This window comes from Pelophylax lessonae (genome assembly GCF_965119305.1).
Source record: "Pelophylax lessonae genome assembly, chromosome: 5".
Taxonomy (NCBI): domain Eukaryota; kingdom Metazoa; phylum Chordata; class Amphibia; order Anura; family Ranidae; genus Pelophylax; species Pelophylax lessonae.
The window spans coordinates 435797061-435813465 of NC_138772.1; the positions used below are offsets into that span (position 1 = coordinate 435797061).

Below are 16405 nucleotides of genomic sequence, written 5' to 3' on the forward strand. Positions count from 1 at the left end.
GACTCACTCCCACAGGCCTTGTGGATGGAAGGGAGGTGGATTTTGAATCCTTCTGTCCCCTCAAAGCTTCTTTGAGAATTGCTGTGATCTATTGGCCTCCTGGACCAGTATCAAACTTCATTAATGACTTCTCTGCCTGGCTACCCTACTTTCTCTCTTCTGAAATTCCCACAATCATTCTCGGTGACTTCAACATCCCTGTTAATATTAACACTCCAGCTACTTCAAAACTCTCAGCCTAACCTCCTCTTATGACCTAAAACAATGGACACATGCTTCTACTCACTCTGATGACAACTGCCTTGACCTTGTATTCTCCTACCTCTGTACTCCTTGAAACCTCTCCAACAATCCTTTACCCCTCTCTAATCACTACATTATTAGCTTCACTCTCTCCTTGTCTTTCTCCTACATTCCTTCCAACTGCCTAACAATTACCTGTATAAACCTTTGCGTTCTTAACCCTTCACTTCTTTTTCTGCAACAGACTGTCTCTTGCAAAATCTCAGCCCTGTCCTGTCCCAACATTTCCATTTCTGTCTAGAAAAGTTCATTGCCCCCCTCAATACGCACAGAATCAGGCCCTGACCACCACAACCTTGGCAAACAGACAATACCAGAAGTCTCAAAAATCGAGGCTGCACTCTTGAACTCATGTGGCAAAGGCTAAGACTAAGTTAGGCTATCTTTGGGATGACTCACCATGCTCTCAGCTTTCATACCTTAGAGGAGGGAGCGGTCTTCAGACAGATAGATGGGACATAAGGTAACAGAGCACAGAGGATTGCCAACCCAAATCCTTAAAGGGACCACACACCTATTTATTGCAAAGTGATTTTTGCTGGAGATGACTAGACCTTATCATGGAGAAACATTGTTGACATCATTGAAGGGAATGCAGGATTTGTCCCCAGAGGGGAAAAGCACACTTGACCTGATATTTTTTGGTCTATAAGCTAAGGTTAATGCACAAATATAGTGGTGGTGGGAATCACTATAAGAAGAGTGAAAGCACAAGAAAAAGGTTGTCTTGTGGTGCAAGAAAGTCATTTGAGATTTGTTTACAAATTGATACAATTAGTCAGATGGTTATTTATATAATATACAGTGATATATATTGACTTTGGAGCGCATTGTTTATATATGTTTGATGTTTGGTGTAGCTGATTGATATATACACATTTCATACATTCATTTATTTATTGATAAACAAAAAAAGTGATAACGACGTGCTTCCAGTGGACAATAATATCTTAAATATATAAAAATAAAAAAATATATAAAATTGTGAAAAGTGAAAACAAGGTGCTCAAAAGTCCCAGTTATTGTTGCAAACGACACAATCCCCAATGTATTTGACTTCCTCCTAAACCATCCAAACCAAAGAAATCACCCGTGAACTCGTGGGTCCCTCCTCCACTGACATTCACATGCACAAAGCACTCACCAGATGGTTTTGACACCCATTACAGGTAGTCAAACTCAGCATGAATGATATTCCATAAACATCTGGAAGAGCCTGTCAGTATGGGTACAGATGCTCAGGGTACGATATAAGTAAAAAAATAAATAGGCCTCTCATAGCGTAATACATCCAAACAATTTATTTCAGCAATAAAAATTACACTTATAACAGATGAATGTTCTCAGGCATTTAAAAAGCAGAGGGGTGCCGCACTGCACTCCACCTGCATTCCAAAAAGCGGACGTGGCGTGTTACATCTTAGGCTGGCCATACACTATACAATTTTCTTGTTCAACTTTCCTTTAGATTTACCAAAACCATGTAATATAGGGTCAAACCTAAACACTTTCAATTTGTATGCAATCAGGCAGGCCCTTGCACTACATAGAAAAGGTAAATCTAAAGGAAATTGAATAAGAAAATTGTATAGTGTATGGCCAGCCTTAGTCCCACCCTACTCGTTTTGTCAGCATGCGTCTTATGTCATCAGGGGTCACATGATCATGCACGTCATTTCACATTATTTATATTCACAACCGCTTTTTGATGATCCAATCCGATTCAATCCTTCTGGACTAATTGACGCATTCACTTATAAACTAACTACTTTGATTTCCCATGTATGGCTCTAATTAATGTGCCTTAAAGTAGATTAAAAATAGTAGTTATAAATTGAGGTTAAAAATGTATATTAAATAAAATGGGGTTGAAAACCTCTAGTGGTTAAAATGTGGTCCTACACCCAAATCTTTACCATCTGATTGTATAATTGCATATGTCCACAACAATGGATAACAATCCAACGTAAAGACACTAGTGGATTATATGCTAAGACCAGATCAATGTCATCTAGTGGTTAAGTTTTATAATAAAATGTCACCACAATTACAAAAAGCATCCCATAGGAATAAATCGAATTGGACCATTTCACACTTAGGAAATGAATTATATTTAAACAACATACTAAAAATTAAATCAATCATTTGAAACGAAACAATTTAAATCAATGTCTAAATTCATACCCATATGATACATTGTATTCATATCAAAAATCCATTCTGTTTCATTTTTTTAAACCATTTGGGTCATATTGCCCCCCTCCAATGTTGCTCAATCCTATCAATACCACAAAAGACCATAAGACTGGTGTCCCTGCTGTGATGAATCCTAAAATGGTTGGATAGACTGTGTTTTGGAAAGCCCTTTATTATATTATTTACATGTTCACTAATCCTAATACCTAGTTTTCCTGGTAGTGCGACCAATATACTGTAATCCACAGAGATAGGTAATCAGGTAAGTTACATGGGTACACTGGCATGTGATACATTTCTTTATCTTATACATTCTTCCTGTGCTGCTGGACTCAAATGAAGTTAACTTCCTTGCTTTATTTTTCACAGTCCCACAAGCCTTACAATAAAAGAAACCCGTCTGGTCTAGAAACGTCACTTTCTTTCTTCTTCAGTATGTCAGGGATATTAGGAGCTAAACTATTTCTCAAATTGTCAGCCCTATGGTATATAAATTGTGGTTTCTTGGGCAACGCACTGTCAAGTGTTTTGTCTCTCAACAAAATTGGCCAATGTTTACGAATGATACATTCAAATGAATTATAATCACAATTGAAATTGGTAAGACTAGCCATTTCTCCTATATTGCCTACTTTTGAGATTATTGGCTAACTACGCATCAACTGACCTTTTGATTTACCCCCCCAACCATATGGGGTGGTGGCAGCTTGCAGTGGGATTTTAACTTCCTATTATTCTCCTGAAAGAATGTTTTTGTATCAATAAACCCATCCTGCTTAGCCAGAACCAAATCAAGAAAATTAATTATGTGTTTATCCCAGTTGGCTGTAAACTTGAGACTGTATATGTCATATATAGGATTCATCACAACAGGGACCTCACTCTTATAGCCTCATAATTCTTTGGAATGGGTCAGAAGAGAGTCTGATCAAGTTCATAGAGAAGATTGATGTCATGATAATTAAATTTTTTTACAGGAAGTCACTAAAATTTTTTTCTAATGCCCGCCTAACCACCTGCCCCCTTGACCCCGTTCTCTCAAATACTATGGTCATACTCTATCCCACACTCACATCTTTAATCTCTTCCTTTCTACTGCCATCTTCCCCCACCCCTGTAAAACACGCACTTTCACCTCCATACTGAAAAAGGCCTAACTGGACTCCACCAATCTTAATAACCTAAGACCCATCTTCTTACTCCCTTTTGCCTCCAAAGTCCTTGAATGCCTAGTCTACAACCGCCTAAACTGCCACCTCATTGAGAATAGCCTTCTTGACCCCCTTGAATCTGGATTTCACCTGCAACACTTAACGGAAACTGCTCTCCTAAAACTCGCAAACAACTTACTAACAGCTAAAACCAATGGCTGTAATTCTGTACTCTTATTCTTGGACCTCTCTAAATGCCTTTGATACAGTTGACCATCCCCTCCTTCTCAAAAAACTCTATTCCCTTGGTCTCTGTGATTATACTCTTCATTGGTTCTCATTGTACCTAGCTCACCGCACCTTCAATTTCACCTACAACTCTATTTCCTCCTCCCCTATTCCTTTTTCCTCCGGGGTCCACCAAGAATTTGTCCTTAAGCCTCTCTTATTCTCAATCTACACCACTTCCCTGGGTCTGCTGATAGCTTCCCATTTCTTCCAGTGCAATTTCTATGATTTTACGCATTGTTATTTGTCTATTGGTACCAAGAAAATCCTCTAGCTCCTCCATTTCCCTTGATACTATCTACAATTTCTATGCTGATGAAACCACATCTATCATTCAACCCCCTCAGATCACCCCATCAGTTTACTCACGTATCACTGATTTACTAACAGACATATCAATATGGATAACACACCTCTTCCTCAAACTCAATCTATCCAAAACTGAGCTCATAATATTTCCTCCCCCGCATACCACTTCTGCTGACTACTCTGTCAAGTTTGATGGCACAACTATCAGTCTGTCTCCACATGCCAGAGTGCAAGCGTTAACCCTGGACTCTGAACTCTCCTTTTGGCCCCACATTCAATCGCTGTCCAAATCATGCCACCTCAACCCCTACAATATTTCCAAAATGCTCCCCTTTTTAACAAACGACACCGCAAAGCTTTTAATTCACTGTCAGGGTGCCAGGAAACTAGACCATACAAAGATGCAAGTAAAATAAAGCAGTTTATTAGAGCAACAACAATAAACGCACAGCAAGAGAGAGAAGCAAAATCAGGAACAGCGGGGGTCAAGACCAGAAGCGGGTAGTCATCCAAGCCGGGATCGAGCCCGGAAGTGGGTAGTCATCCAAGCCGGGGTCAAATCCAGACAGAGGTAGTCAGCCGATGCCGGGTCGTCTGCCGATGCGAGGACATAAGCCGATGCGGGATCGAGAGCCAGGAAAGTCGTCAGCAAAGCCAGGTCATGCACGGAGGAACACGGAGAACAGAAGACTGCTAGCATTGATGCACCTTGGAGAACAAACACAAGGACTGCAAGTCATCAGGTGATATAAATAGTCAGGTGTGCAACATCATCACTAAGCCATGCCCAGGCAGCAGGTAAGTGATGATGCAAACAGAGTTTATAGGAGGCAGCAATCTGCACATGTCCAAGATGGCTGGCAACAGGAAGGCAAGGTAAGACCTTGACATTCACTCCCTGGTTAGCTCTTGCCTCAACTTCTGCAAATCCCTTCTCATCGGTTTACCTTTACATAGGCTATCTCTCTTCAGTCCATGATGAAAGCTGCTATGGTGAATGGTGGATACTCATCCACCTTATCAACCGTGCCATGTCTGATACCCCTCTCTGCAAGTCTCTCCATTGGCTTCCGCCCACCCAAAAGATAAAATGTAAAATACTAACCACAACTTACAAAGCCATAAACAACTCAGCCACATCACTAACCTGGTCTCAAAATACCAACCAAACCGCTCTCTTCTGTCCTCTCAAGGCCTCCTGATCCCTCATTACCTCCTCCCATGCTCGCCTTCACGACTTCTCCAGAGCCTTTCTCATGCTCTGAAACTCTCTACCCCAATTTGTCTATCTCCTAATCTATTCATCATTAGCAATTCCTGAAAACTATCCTGCTCCTAACTAATATACTGTGTTTTTACTTTCCCCATCAGCTTTGCCCCCACAGTTATTACATTTTGTATTATTTAACCCTCCCTCTTAGATTGTAAGCTCTAATGAGCAGGGCCCTCTGATTCCCCTTGTATCGAATTGTTTTCTAACTGTACCGTCTGCCCTAATTTTATAAAGCACTGCACAAACCGTGGGTGCTATATAAATCCTGAATAATAATATTCCAGGTTATTGGAAAACACACTTGAAAAAACCATAGGCAGAGTACAAACAACAAAGGATTGTGACAGTGTAGAGCAGGGTTAAAATACGAACTGAAGAAAGCCAAAGGAAAAAGTAAGCAGGTAGAATGGCAAGAGACTGGCATGATCCTGGATAAAACCCACCTAGATTTTATAGTAGGCTGAAAAAACCACTCTAAAAAAATAAAAAAAATAAAAACAATTTTGCTTTATTTTACTTGTTCATCCACTTGATGGCATTCACTGGCACAACAGAAGCAGGATTTCGCTTGTTGGCATGGAAAAACTATACACACAACCCAGTTTACTAAAGAGTTAGGTAAACCTGTGCTCACTTCCAACATCCAATCACAGAAAGGAATAATAAAAAAATAAACCTCCTGACTATAGGATGCTGGTTGTGTGAGTGCCTATTCACTGGGTTCAGGCACTGTCATGTGAGTCAGGGCTCTGGCAGGCAAGAAGAGTAATGGCACAGTGTGGGAAACTTTTTTAGAAATGTGAGTAGCAGAGGTGATGGGCTATCAAGAGAACCTTTTCAACTGCTCTAACTGTGCTAAGTGAAAGCTTAATTTTAGGAGGCACGTTCAGAATTATAATAGCTAATACATTCCATTAAAAAAAAAAAAAATGACTGTCATTCTTTATAAGAGCAAAATTGGACAATATGCCTATTAGAATTTATAATAGTATTTTTTTTATTTCATAAAATATTAAAGAGCCTATTCATTCCTATATTCATGGTAATGCACATACATAGAGGTAAGTGGGCTCATATAGTTTTCCCAACACCAGTTCTGGACTTTAGGGGTAGGAGATACACCCAAAAATACTACAAAAAATAAGGGAAGAAAAGTATTTCTTCTGCATTTTCATGCAATAAACTTCATGTGTTTTAATGCAGGAGAATTGACATGTGGCAATAGGTCCAGGTTTTATGCTGTGTACAAGTATAAAAGTGTTTGATGAGCTCCTTAGAAAATAATACAGGGATCCTAATGTGGCGTCATGCTTCTACCTAGAAAAATCCTTATATGGATTTTAGTGGGCTCTGTGTGCTTGTGGCCCTACAACACAGGCATAGCATTCTAGTGTTATTGTTTCACTCTTCGGATACTGAACACAGACTGTTTAATTCACATTATACCTTTTTTCCGTAGTCAATATACAGCTGTCATGTGATCCAACTCTTTCCTAGCTGATCTGCAAGGAAATTTGCATAAGGAGCTTCTAGTCCTCTGCTGCCGGTCACGTGATAAAAAACAAATTGTCTTTAGAATACAAAGGAAAAATACATAATTAATATAAAATAAATGTTTAAATTGTCATACAAATTTATATTTGAACCCAAATCTTTATTATTTTTGAGCATAAATGTGGTGTGGACTATCTTAGGGGAGGGTCTGCCAATTACAGCCTGTTTTGCACCCCTCCAGCCTGTGTCTGTTGTTTGTATGTGCTTAGATTACATGGAGGGAGGGAGTGAGCTGTCATTTATCCAGTGTAAATGCCCACATGTGGGACTCTTTGGTCATGTGGGCTGCACAGATAAGAAAAAGGAGGAAATAAACAGCTTAGAAGGGAACTGAAACTAGAGCATGCTTAGCAGGGCCACCAGTATGGGGTACTACCTGTCCCCCTGTATGGGGGCCAGACACACAAGACAGTAAGGGGAATTGGATGTGGCCAGAACAGGGAGGGAGAGGGGGTTCAGAACGATGGAAATTACAGAAATTATGCCCTGTGCAGCTCTCTGCAGCAACTAAAAGCTGGGTTCTCCCCCTCTCCCTCCCACTGGCTTTCAGCTGATGGAGGGATAGACACAGGGCATAATTGCTGCAATTGTCCCCCTCCCCACTGTACCAATCTCCCTCCCTGTCCTGCTCTCTCTGATTCCCCCTGCTGGCTTCTGTGTGCACCCCCCCCCCCCGGAGTGCTTTCTTCTTTCCTGTTCTGCTGGCTGCTGCGGGCACACAAGGGGATCGATCACTCACTGTGTTCATTCATAACTGGAGTATAGTAAGCTCTGTTTACTTTGCTTCAGTTTATGAATGAACAGGAGCCTCTGTTCAATTATCTGCAGTGCAGTTGAGGCTGCTGAGAAAGGAATTGAAGAATCTGTGTCCTCAATTAATTTTTCTGTCTCACAGGTGAGATGTCAGGGGTATGTTTGGACCCCTGATATTTCACCCAAGTCCCCCCAACAGCATTTTAAAAAAAAATTGATAAAGATCATTTTAAAAAATGTAAAAAATAATTACAAATTGTAAAAAAAAATAAAAAAATTTAAATTGTAAAAATAATTTTAAAATATTGTAAAAAATAATTTTAAAAAATATTGTAAAAAATAATTTAAAAAAATTGTAAAAAATAATTAAAAAATTGTAAAAAAAATGATTTAAAAATAAAGGGCTCATTCACACGGGTTCTCTGGCCCATACAATGGGAATGAGCAGTTTTTGCAGCTTGAACCACCCGTCACTCATAAAATAGGCTGCCTGATTCACACTGTGCAGGACATAGCACCTATATGAATGAACCATAATACCTCATTTACACACAAAACTTTATTTAGTACCTCAATACAGTTTTACATGTTTAGATTTAGCAGGAATTTTGTAAGCTATGTTATGTTTGTGTCCCCTAATCATGATTTTAGTGTAGACTGTACAAGGCCTTGTGATTCCTAAAAGCAGCCCTGATGCTCAGTAAAGGTGGCAATGGCTGGTCTACACAATCTCAGGCTGCAGCAGGGACACAGACATGGATGGAGGGACAGTGAACATCAGAATCAACCAGGTTTCTGAGAATGAACAGCATGTAATACAGCATGTACTTACAGTTCCTAATGATGTGGGTTTAATGATACTTTAAAGAGTAGCTCCAGTCTGGAAATTTTTTTTTAAAGTCAGTAGCTACAAACACTGTAGCTTCTGACTTTTAATATAAGGACACTTACCTGTCCAAGGATCCCATGATGTCGGCACGCTTGCATTGTAAGTAGGTGAAACCGACAGTGAAGCCTTCAGGCTTCACAGCCGGTTTCCTACCGCGCATGCTCGAGTTATGCTGCGCTTTCTGAATAGTTTTACCGTCTTCTGGGACCTGTGTGTGCCCCCCCAAAAAGTGCCAAATCTGGCAGTGGAGAGGGGGAGGTTGCGAACAAGCAGGGCTTCCCCTTTTGTGTGGAGCTCTGCTGTAAGGGAAGCACATTTTACTAAACAGTACGATGTACCATAACATGCTGTCTTTTTCTCTTTATCTAGTATACAGTGTGGACGGCTTTTTGGGTAGCATGGAATGTGTTCATCATATGTTTCTACCTGGAAGTAGGAGGCCTTTCTAAAGTAAGTTTTATTTATTTTATATAAGATAATTACTGTGCAGTCTCTTGTAAGATGAACACAGCTTGCTATTTGCAGCAGTATATCTACTATGCAAATTTATTGCCAGATGTGATTTAGAGTCAGCTAAATGTTCTTACATTTTCTGTATCTTTCAAATTGTGTTAGTGGAAAGAAATAGAAGAATGACATTAATTTCAAAATCTGAACTTAAAAAAATGGCTTTAGTACATAAAGTACCTGGCAAGTTTGTTATGCTTTGGTAAACAAACCTGCATATTACTGAAGATGGTTGGTTTACATTGTTTGAAATAATAGCGTAACAGAAATCTTGAGACTTAACACTTGATTGTGGATATTTCGAAAAGGATACAAGTATATGTTTCTATTTAAAACTACAAAATACAAGAAATGATATTTCAAAGTCTTATTCATATACATGGATATTGCAGATGTTCAGCCAGATATTGGGGCTTCTAAACAGCTTTCAGCCTGGCTATCAAATGTTCTGTTGACAGTGGGGTACCGGTCATTATAACGAATGAGTCCTGAACAGCAACAGGACATTCAAAAAACCTGCCACAAACCTGTGTAATTTAAACTGAGCATATATTGAAAAACTGCATAAGCAGAGATGACTTCCAGTGAAAACCACATGTCAAACCAACTAGGAAATCTAAAGATACAGGCAGATAACGTTATATAGAAATCTTCTTGATTTTTCCAATGAAAACTTTGCTCCTGCCTGCTCCCACCACCTGAGACCTTGTGTGGGTTCTTCGTGATAGGTGTAGCCCATTGATCAATCGATGGCTCGTGAGACCAAGCTCAACATTTACAGATAGATTCAAAATGTACACATACTATTAGTTCCCTATATTTCTGGATCTATTGATCCTTTTGATAAATTGCACCAAAAGTAAGCCCTGCTGATGCATTTATTCACCATGCGCTTCTGGATTAAAGTCTTTAGGTTCTTCTGCTTACGTGCCTTGCTCAGTTCCACAATTAACCCTTATGACCCCAGCACCCTTTCAAACCTTGTGTGTACAAGGCCATAGAATTGCAAATAGAAAACCGTTTTACTTAAAATACTAAGGTTTTCATAGAAAAAAAAAAAAAAAAGTACAGTACTTGCTAGAACTAAATCTGAATTTACAGCCTGCCAACCTGGAATATGCAGAGAATAAAGAGTATGGTATTTTCGAGGCAATGATGCCTGTGACTATTCCTTACACTCATTGACCAGTCATTCTAAGTGATTGGAAAATTGTATTTTTTGGGATGTCCTTCCCATACCCCTATGTAATACTTTGCTGGCCAAGAGACATACGTATAAATATTTTGTGTTTCAGAAATATGGCATGTTTTAGAGAAATATCAGGAGTCAGGACTTTTTGTATGGGCTGGATGACCCCCTCTATCCACTGTCACTCATGACTCTGCAAGTTTAATTGAGCTTCCTCCTAAGCCACAAGCTGCTCATTTGTATCAGAAAGAGCATGTTTCCCGTGCTTAAACCTGCAAACAGGGTCTCTGCGAAATCAATGACTGTCAAACTGCATAAAGTCTGAATAATATACATGAATTATTTAAGAAATGGTTAAGTTGTAAAAGTCAAGTTATCCTTGCAGCGAGAGGCACTGTCCCTTGTTAGCAATCTGCTGTGTTTTGCAAGACCGTAGGGTGCAATTTAAACAAAGAATTAACAGTTTACCTACACAACTGACATTTTTTTTATATTGTAAGTGTTAAAATGAAATACCACGTAATAAATTATTTTAGGCATATATAAGATTTGAAGTACTTTTAAGTTATGCTGTTTGTAATACATATAGCAGCAGCAATCTAAAAAAAAAAAAAAAAAAAAAAAAAAAAAAATGCAGGAACAATGCAATTTGGACCAGAATGTGAAATCTAGGTATTTTGATTTAAAGTATGGAGTCAAGGTATCATAAGTGGGTAGACTGTATAGTTTACTGTGAAAAAATATTACAGAAACATTATATGCATTGTTAATTTAAAATTTTTTATATGTATTTGGTAATGAAAAAAATACCTACAGGCAGTCCCCGGATTACAAACAAGATAGGGTCTGTAGGTTTATTCTTCAGTTGAATTTGTATTTATGTCAGGACAGGTACATTTTTTAAGTGTAACTCCAGCCCAAAAAATAATTTTTACGTTTTTTGGATAGCATAGAGAAGGGTTAACACCCCTGTATCATTTGTTTTGCTGTCTATGCCCCTGTTCAGAAGATGCTATCTCAACTTAATGTCCCTATGACAATTGGATTTTGAAAATGTTGGGTTGTTGCAGATAACTTACAGGAGTACATTTCCCTTCCTTGGAGTAGATGTTTTCTTACTCTCTGTTGTCTCCCCTCCGTTTTTAAGTAGGAGTTATTTGTGAGTCAGATGTTTGTAACTCGGGGACCACCTGTATTTCTTAAAATGTCTTGTGATATATTAGATATAGGTGGATGTTGGTTGTCAAAGTTTATCCCTGTCTTCTTACGTGGAATAAGATCTCCCTGCCATAATTCCCAGTCCTTTTCTCCTGAGAGCTTTGGGTGTTCCTATCCACCATTGCATGTTTCAGTTACTTTATTAGGCAGATGATACATGATTATCTGAGGTTGCACTGTTTTTTAGCCCCCCCCCCCAACCACCACTTCATGTTAACATGCCAAGTGAAACACTGGAATGTTTTTTGTTTTTTTTGTTTTTTTTTTAAGTAAAACCATGTTAGATCACAGCTTCCTGCTATCCTGTCTTCATGCCAGTGAGGTCACTCACTTCAGAGCTGGGAATCCCAAATCTTGTAGGGATTAGCAAACTGTAAAATAATGAAACAATTAAGACAACAGAAAGTAGAACCACAACTCAAAATGGCCACACCCATCAGTGTACTATTTCATGTTTAGAATGTTTATTTTTTACAAAAAGAGTGGAGTTTCTGCTAGTGCCCTTAAAAGCAGTATTTTACTCAGGGGTGGGAAGACCTGCTACCACTATGCTTCAAAGTAAAGTGATAAGTGGCCCTGTGGACCGCTTTTTACCAGAATGCAATACAAGGTGATGTGTAATTTGCCTGGTAAAGTAAATAATGAGAATCATTTCCGGTATTCGTTCATCTCTAACAAACACATAAGTATGGACTGGCATGACCTGAAAATATGGCAATGTGATATTGTTGTGTTTTTAGTACAGAATACACCAGTGATCATTAAGTACTAGCTTTGTCAGAGCTCTACCAAAGGCTGACATGCTTAGCGGTGGTCTGTGTTAATATCTATTCATAGTGACTGTTTTTCTACAATAAGATTGTTCCCCTAGTTTTTTTGGACCTTAATTTCTATTAGTAGATTGACATATTATGGTGGTGCATTGTTGCTTAGCTTCTACTTTATACTGACAAATAGCTATCTTATTTGATGTCTTCATACTTACTGCAATTGTGTGCTGGTGGATAATTAAAAAATAGTTCACATCTGGCCTATGATCTATAGTGAATATCCCTTCCATTGGTGGGTAGTAGTAGTCCATATTTCTACACAGGGGCTCAAAAAAGACAATTAAGGGCCATGCAGGGAGTCCAGGTAGGGGCCACACTTGCAGCTGGCTAATCAGGATGAAGGACTACAACAGTGTTAAAGTCTGCGATGCAGGATTTTACCCACTGGTCATTGTATGTTAATGTTGCAGGAATGATGCCAGTGGAGCTATTGCTATTAGTAAAGACACAGCTATAATGCATAGGGTAAAATATAATTAGATGTGGCAGGCATTAGTGTGCAGAGCCCTCTGCGGTGTCATTTTTTTTTTCATTTGACGGACAGCTATGTGCTGGAGACTGGTACCCCTGGTGCCATTCGCATGTTTCCTGTGTCACATAAAGAAGCTCCAAAGTTGCCAGAGCATGCAGGGCAAATTTTTTGGTGTGATGTTGCTCTATTCAGGAGTTTTAGTGGTTGGAATATTATCTTAGTATCATTAATTTCAATCTTTACTTATTTTCATTTTACAAACAATATCTGCCATCTTCTGGTTTCTCCAGCACTGACTGTGATAAATAGTGTTATATCCTATTAATAGAAGAATCATGTCAAAATTATGTCAAAGCACAAATTGTCAGTGTTAACCAACTCATTAACAGGTAATTAATTGCACAGTATGGAGGTTGAGAATATGCCTGTTGGAGACAGGAGAATGGATCTATGTGTCCTCTATGTTGTAGTTACTGCATGGTCTTCCCCCAGGAAATTATTAATAATGTACACAATACACTTACAGCATTCCATCTAGGGAATTGTTATAGTAAAGACTTTAACATCCATAGCAAATTATTGGAAATGATGTAACCTACACATTGATCACTGTAAAATGCCCTTGCTGCCTCACTAGACTGCTTCAATGAAACATTTTTGTATTGACATTCCACAGTATGTCTGAAGCCATGCATAGAAAACCCAGATCTGAGCCAGCTAGTGGATGTGTAATTCTGACAATTAGTATATGGCAGCTACCCAAAGATAGGAAATTAAATTGAGACTCTTCCATGTATTGATTAAGTAATGTATTGAAGTACTCATTTGTGGCTAAAAGGCCAATACATCTTTGATTGTTGCCCATTTTAATTTGATGCTCTTGAATTGCTCCAATTGAGGTAAGCACTTAAAGCAATAAGGAAGACCAATTAATTATGTCTGTCCTGTACTAAAAGATAAGATTTTTCCTGAAAGTTGTCAGAATATGACTAGAATTGCATTACTCAAATATTTAGACCAGCTGCCATACATTTTCATGTGGTGTGACATTTAAATAAATTGAGTTTGCATATTTATGGACAGACTGCCTCAAATGCATCCTTTAGAAAATAAAGGTGTCTGATACCTTTAATTTCAAACTATGATTTGTCTCCTGGTGGTGTGCACCTGCTGCCTGAACAGTCAGGGCAAGGCTGGAAATTCTGGTATTGTCTAAAAGAGCTTGTTCACCTGGAAGTAATTTGGGTTTATTTACTAAAGTCAAATAGGTTGCTTACTTTGCAAGGTAAGTTGCACTTTGTGGGAATTTTTCCCAAATCTTAGTGAATGAGTTGAAGATCTGCTGTTTTCCATCATCCAATCATGTGCAAGCAATACTGCTATTTTTATTGCTCCTTGTATGCAATTGGGTATTCTTTGTAAAGTGAAATTTCACTACATTCTCCATGCCTATTTTCTTTCCTTCAGTAAATCAACACCTTTGTGAGCAGGTGCCACCTCCTAGGCACTGCTTTTCAATAGTCAAATTGTTCTAACAAAATACAAGCTTTTTTGTAGCCCTTACGCTCTGGAGCTGGACTTCATAATGGCAAAATAAATGGTGAATCCAGTATATAAGTGTTATTGTTTCACCAAGTCTGGCAATATTTGTCCATGTGCAAGTTACTGTGTAAGTACTGCTTTATTATTCCAATCCAGCCTGTGACTTGTGAGACATTTCTTTATGAAAACACAGTTTTTACTTTCACTCAGAGCTAATGACATTTGTGGGAAATTAGGCATGGCATAACATAGTATTAAAACTAACATACGTAAGAGGTTATGCAGAACTCTTGGTTCCTTTGGAACCAGTAAAGCAAAAATCACTGTACTTACCTATTCTGCAGCTGATCTAGTCCAGTCTCCAGTGGCAGAAGGTCTGTGAAGGAGAGGACAATGGCTGTGAGATGCCTGGGAAGTGACGTCACCAATAGAGTTACTATGGGGCTTCTGTTGTTGGCTGCCTCTCCTGTACCTGCCTCCACACAGAAGTCGCCACTGACAGCTGATGCTGGGACTGGACTGGATCGGCTGTGAAATAGGTAAGTATAGCAATTTTTGCTTTACATGGTTAGATAGCCTTAGAATTTGACAGAGAGCAGGTTTAGCATTAGTTAGGTTTTGCCTGAACTTCTACTTTAATATTGTACGTTGTAGTTCCTTTAAATTTTAATGGCCAGTGTGTACTTGATCACAATGTTTAAAGAGTTTTAAATAATAAACTTTATGTCTGCATACGCAGTAGCATTAGAACTCAAGAGCATTTAATTTTTGTTTTTGTTAAGATTTTGTTTTTAAATTGTTTTATCATTTTTTTCAATATTTATATACAATCATGGTTTAAAGACATCTAATACATGATAAAGGGTTACCAAAGCACTATGGGTTTTCTAAAGAGACAGCTACCTTTATCTGATAGATTCCTCAAAGTCTTGCAGTTTGAAACTTACCTTTTGAAGTTCCCCACACATTTACTTTCTTGAATTCTGTGACATATTCACTATACCAATGCTTGGTCACACATTTCACAGAGCCTGCTGTTTTGATAACTGAGAGGAGTCGTTTCGGGAGGTTGGGTCAGTACAGGAATCACTGCTTGCAGGCAGCAAGGTACCATGGGATATATAGCCCCTAGAAATTAAAAGTAAATAGCAGAGAAACTGCAAAGATTTCAGGGAACCCAGGAAGATGTGCAAAAAAAAATGGTCAGCAGACAGGCAGCACCCGAAACATTAAATGGAATTTTTCAAGAAAGCAAATCACGCAAATTAATATCTCTTCCTTTTCTGTCAATATATAGAACTGTTATAAGAGGTGAAAAGCCATGTGGTCCCTGACGAAGCCATTGAATTGGCGAAACATGTAGGACCCCAATGACCCTGTATACCTCCCCAGTTCGCCAGATACAATGTCTGTATGGATGTTTTGTTGTATATGGATCAATTTTCATGCTGTACTTTTTTTTGCATGTTTTTAATGTCTAATGGAATAAAAACTTCTTTTTAATACAATTGGTTTTTTGATCTGTCTGTGCTACTACCATCCACCTTCAAAGTCCCACATTTCAGGTGGCTCACTGACTGCCTAGTCAGTTCAGGGAACAGCCTTTCTATTTGTACTTATATATATTGGGGATGTGGTGGTGTTGGTAAGCCTTTGGTACCTCCCTGTCAATCATCCAAACTTTTCCTTTTTGAACAGTAAAATAGACTCAATGAAAGTACACCTGCCATCAGGGCCATCTTACTGAATGGGCATGCTGGGCAGTTGCCCGGGGGGGCCCCCACCTGCCCAGCGACCCAGCCAAGCATTAGCCCCGATGTGTGAATCCCGCCGCCGAACTTAGCAGGTGGCAAGCACCTGTCGGCCCTTTGCGGCTATCAGGCCACTTGGGGAACAGGCACACACAGGGCAGTCAAGTCTGACTCCCGTTC

The 16405-nt window shown here is 39.0% G+C and overlaps 1 protein-coding gene across 1 annotated transcript in view; it reads left to right on the plus strand.

Moving 5' to 3' along the window:
- The window catches only part of NKAIN3 (sodium/potassium transporting ATPase interacting 3), an 817448-nt gene that overhangs the window by 415745 nt on the left and 385298 nt on the right, over positions 1-16405 (plus strand). Inside the window, exon 3 of the mRNA XM_082258786.1 lies at positions 9086-9166. Coding sequence (XP_082114912.1) covers positions 9086-9166 — 81 coding nt within the window. The remainder of the gene's footprint in view (positions 1-9085; positions 9167-16405) is intronic.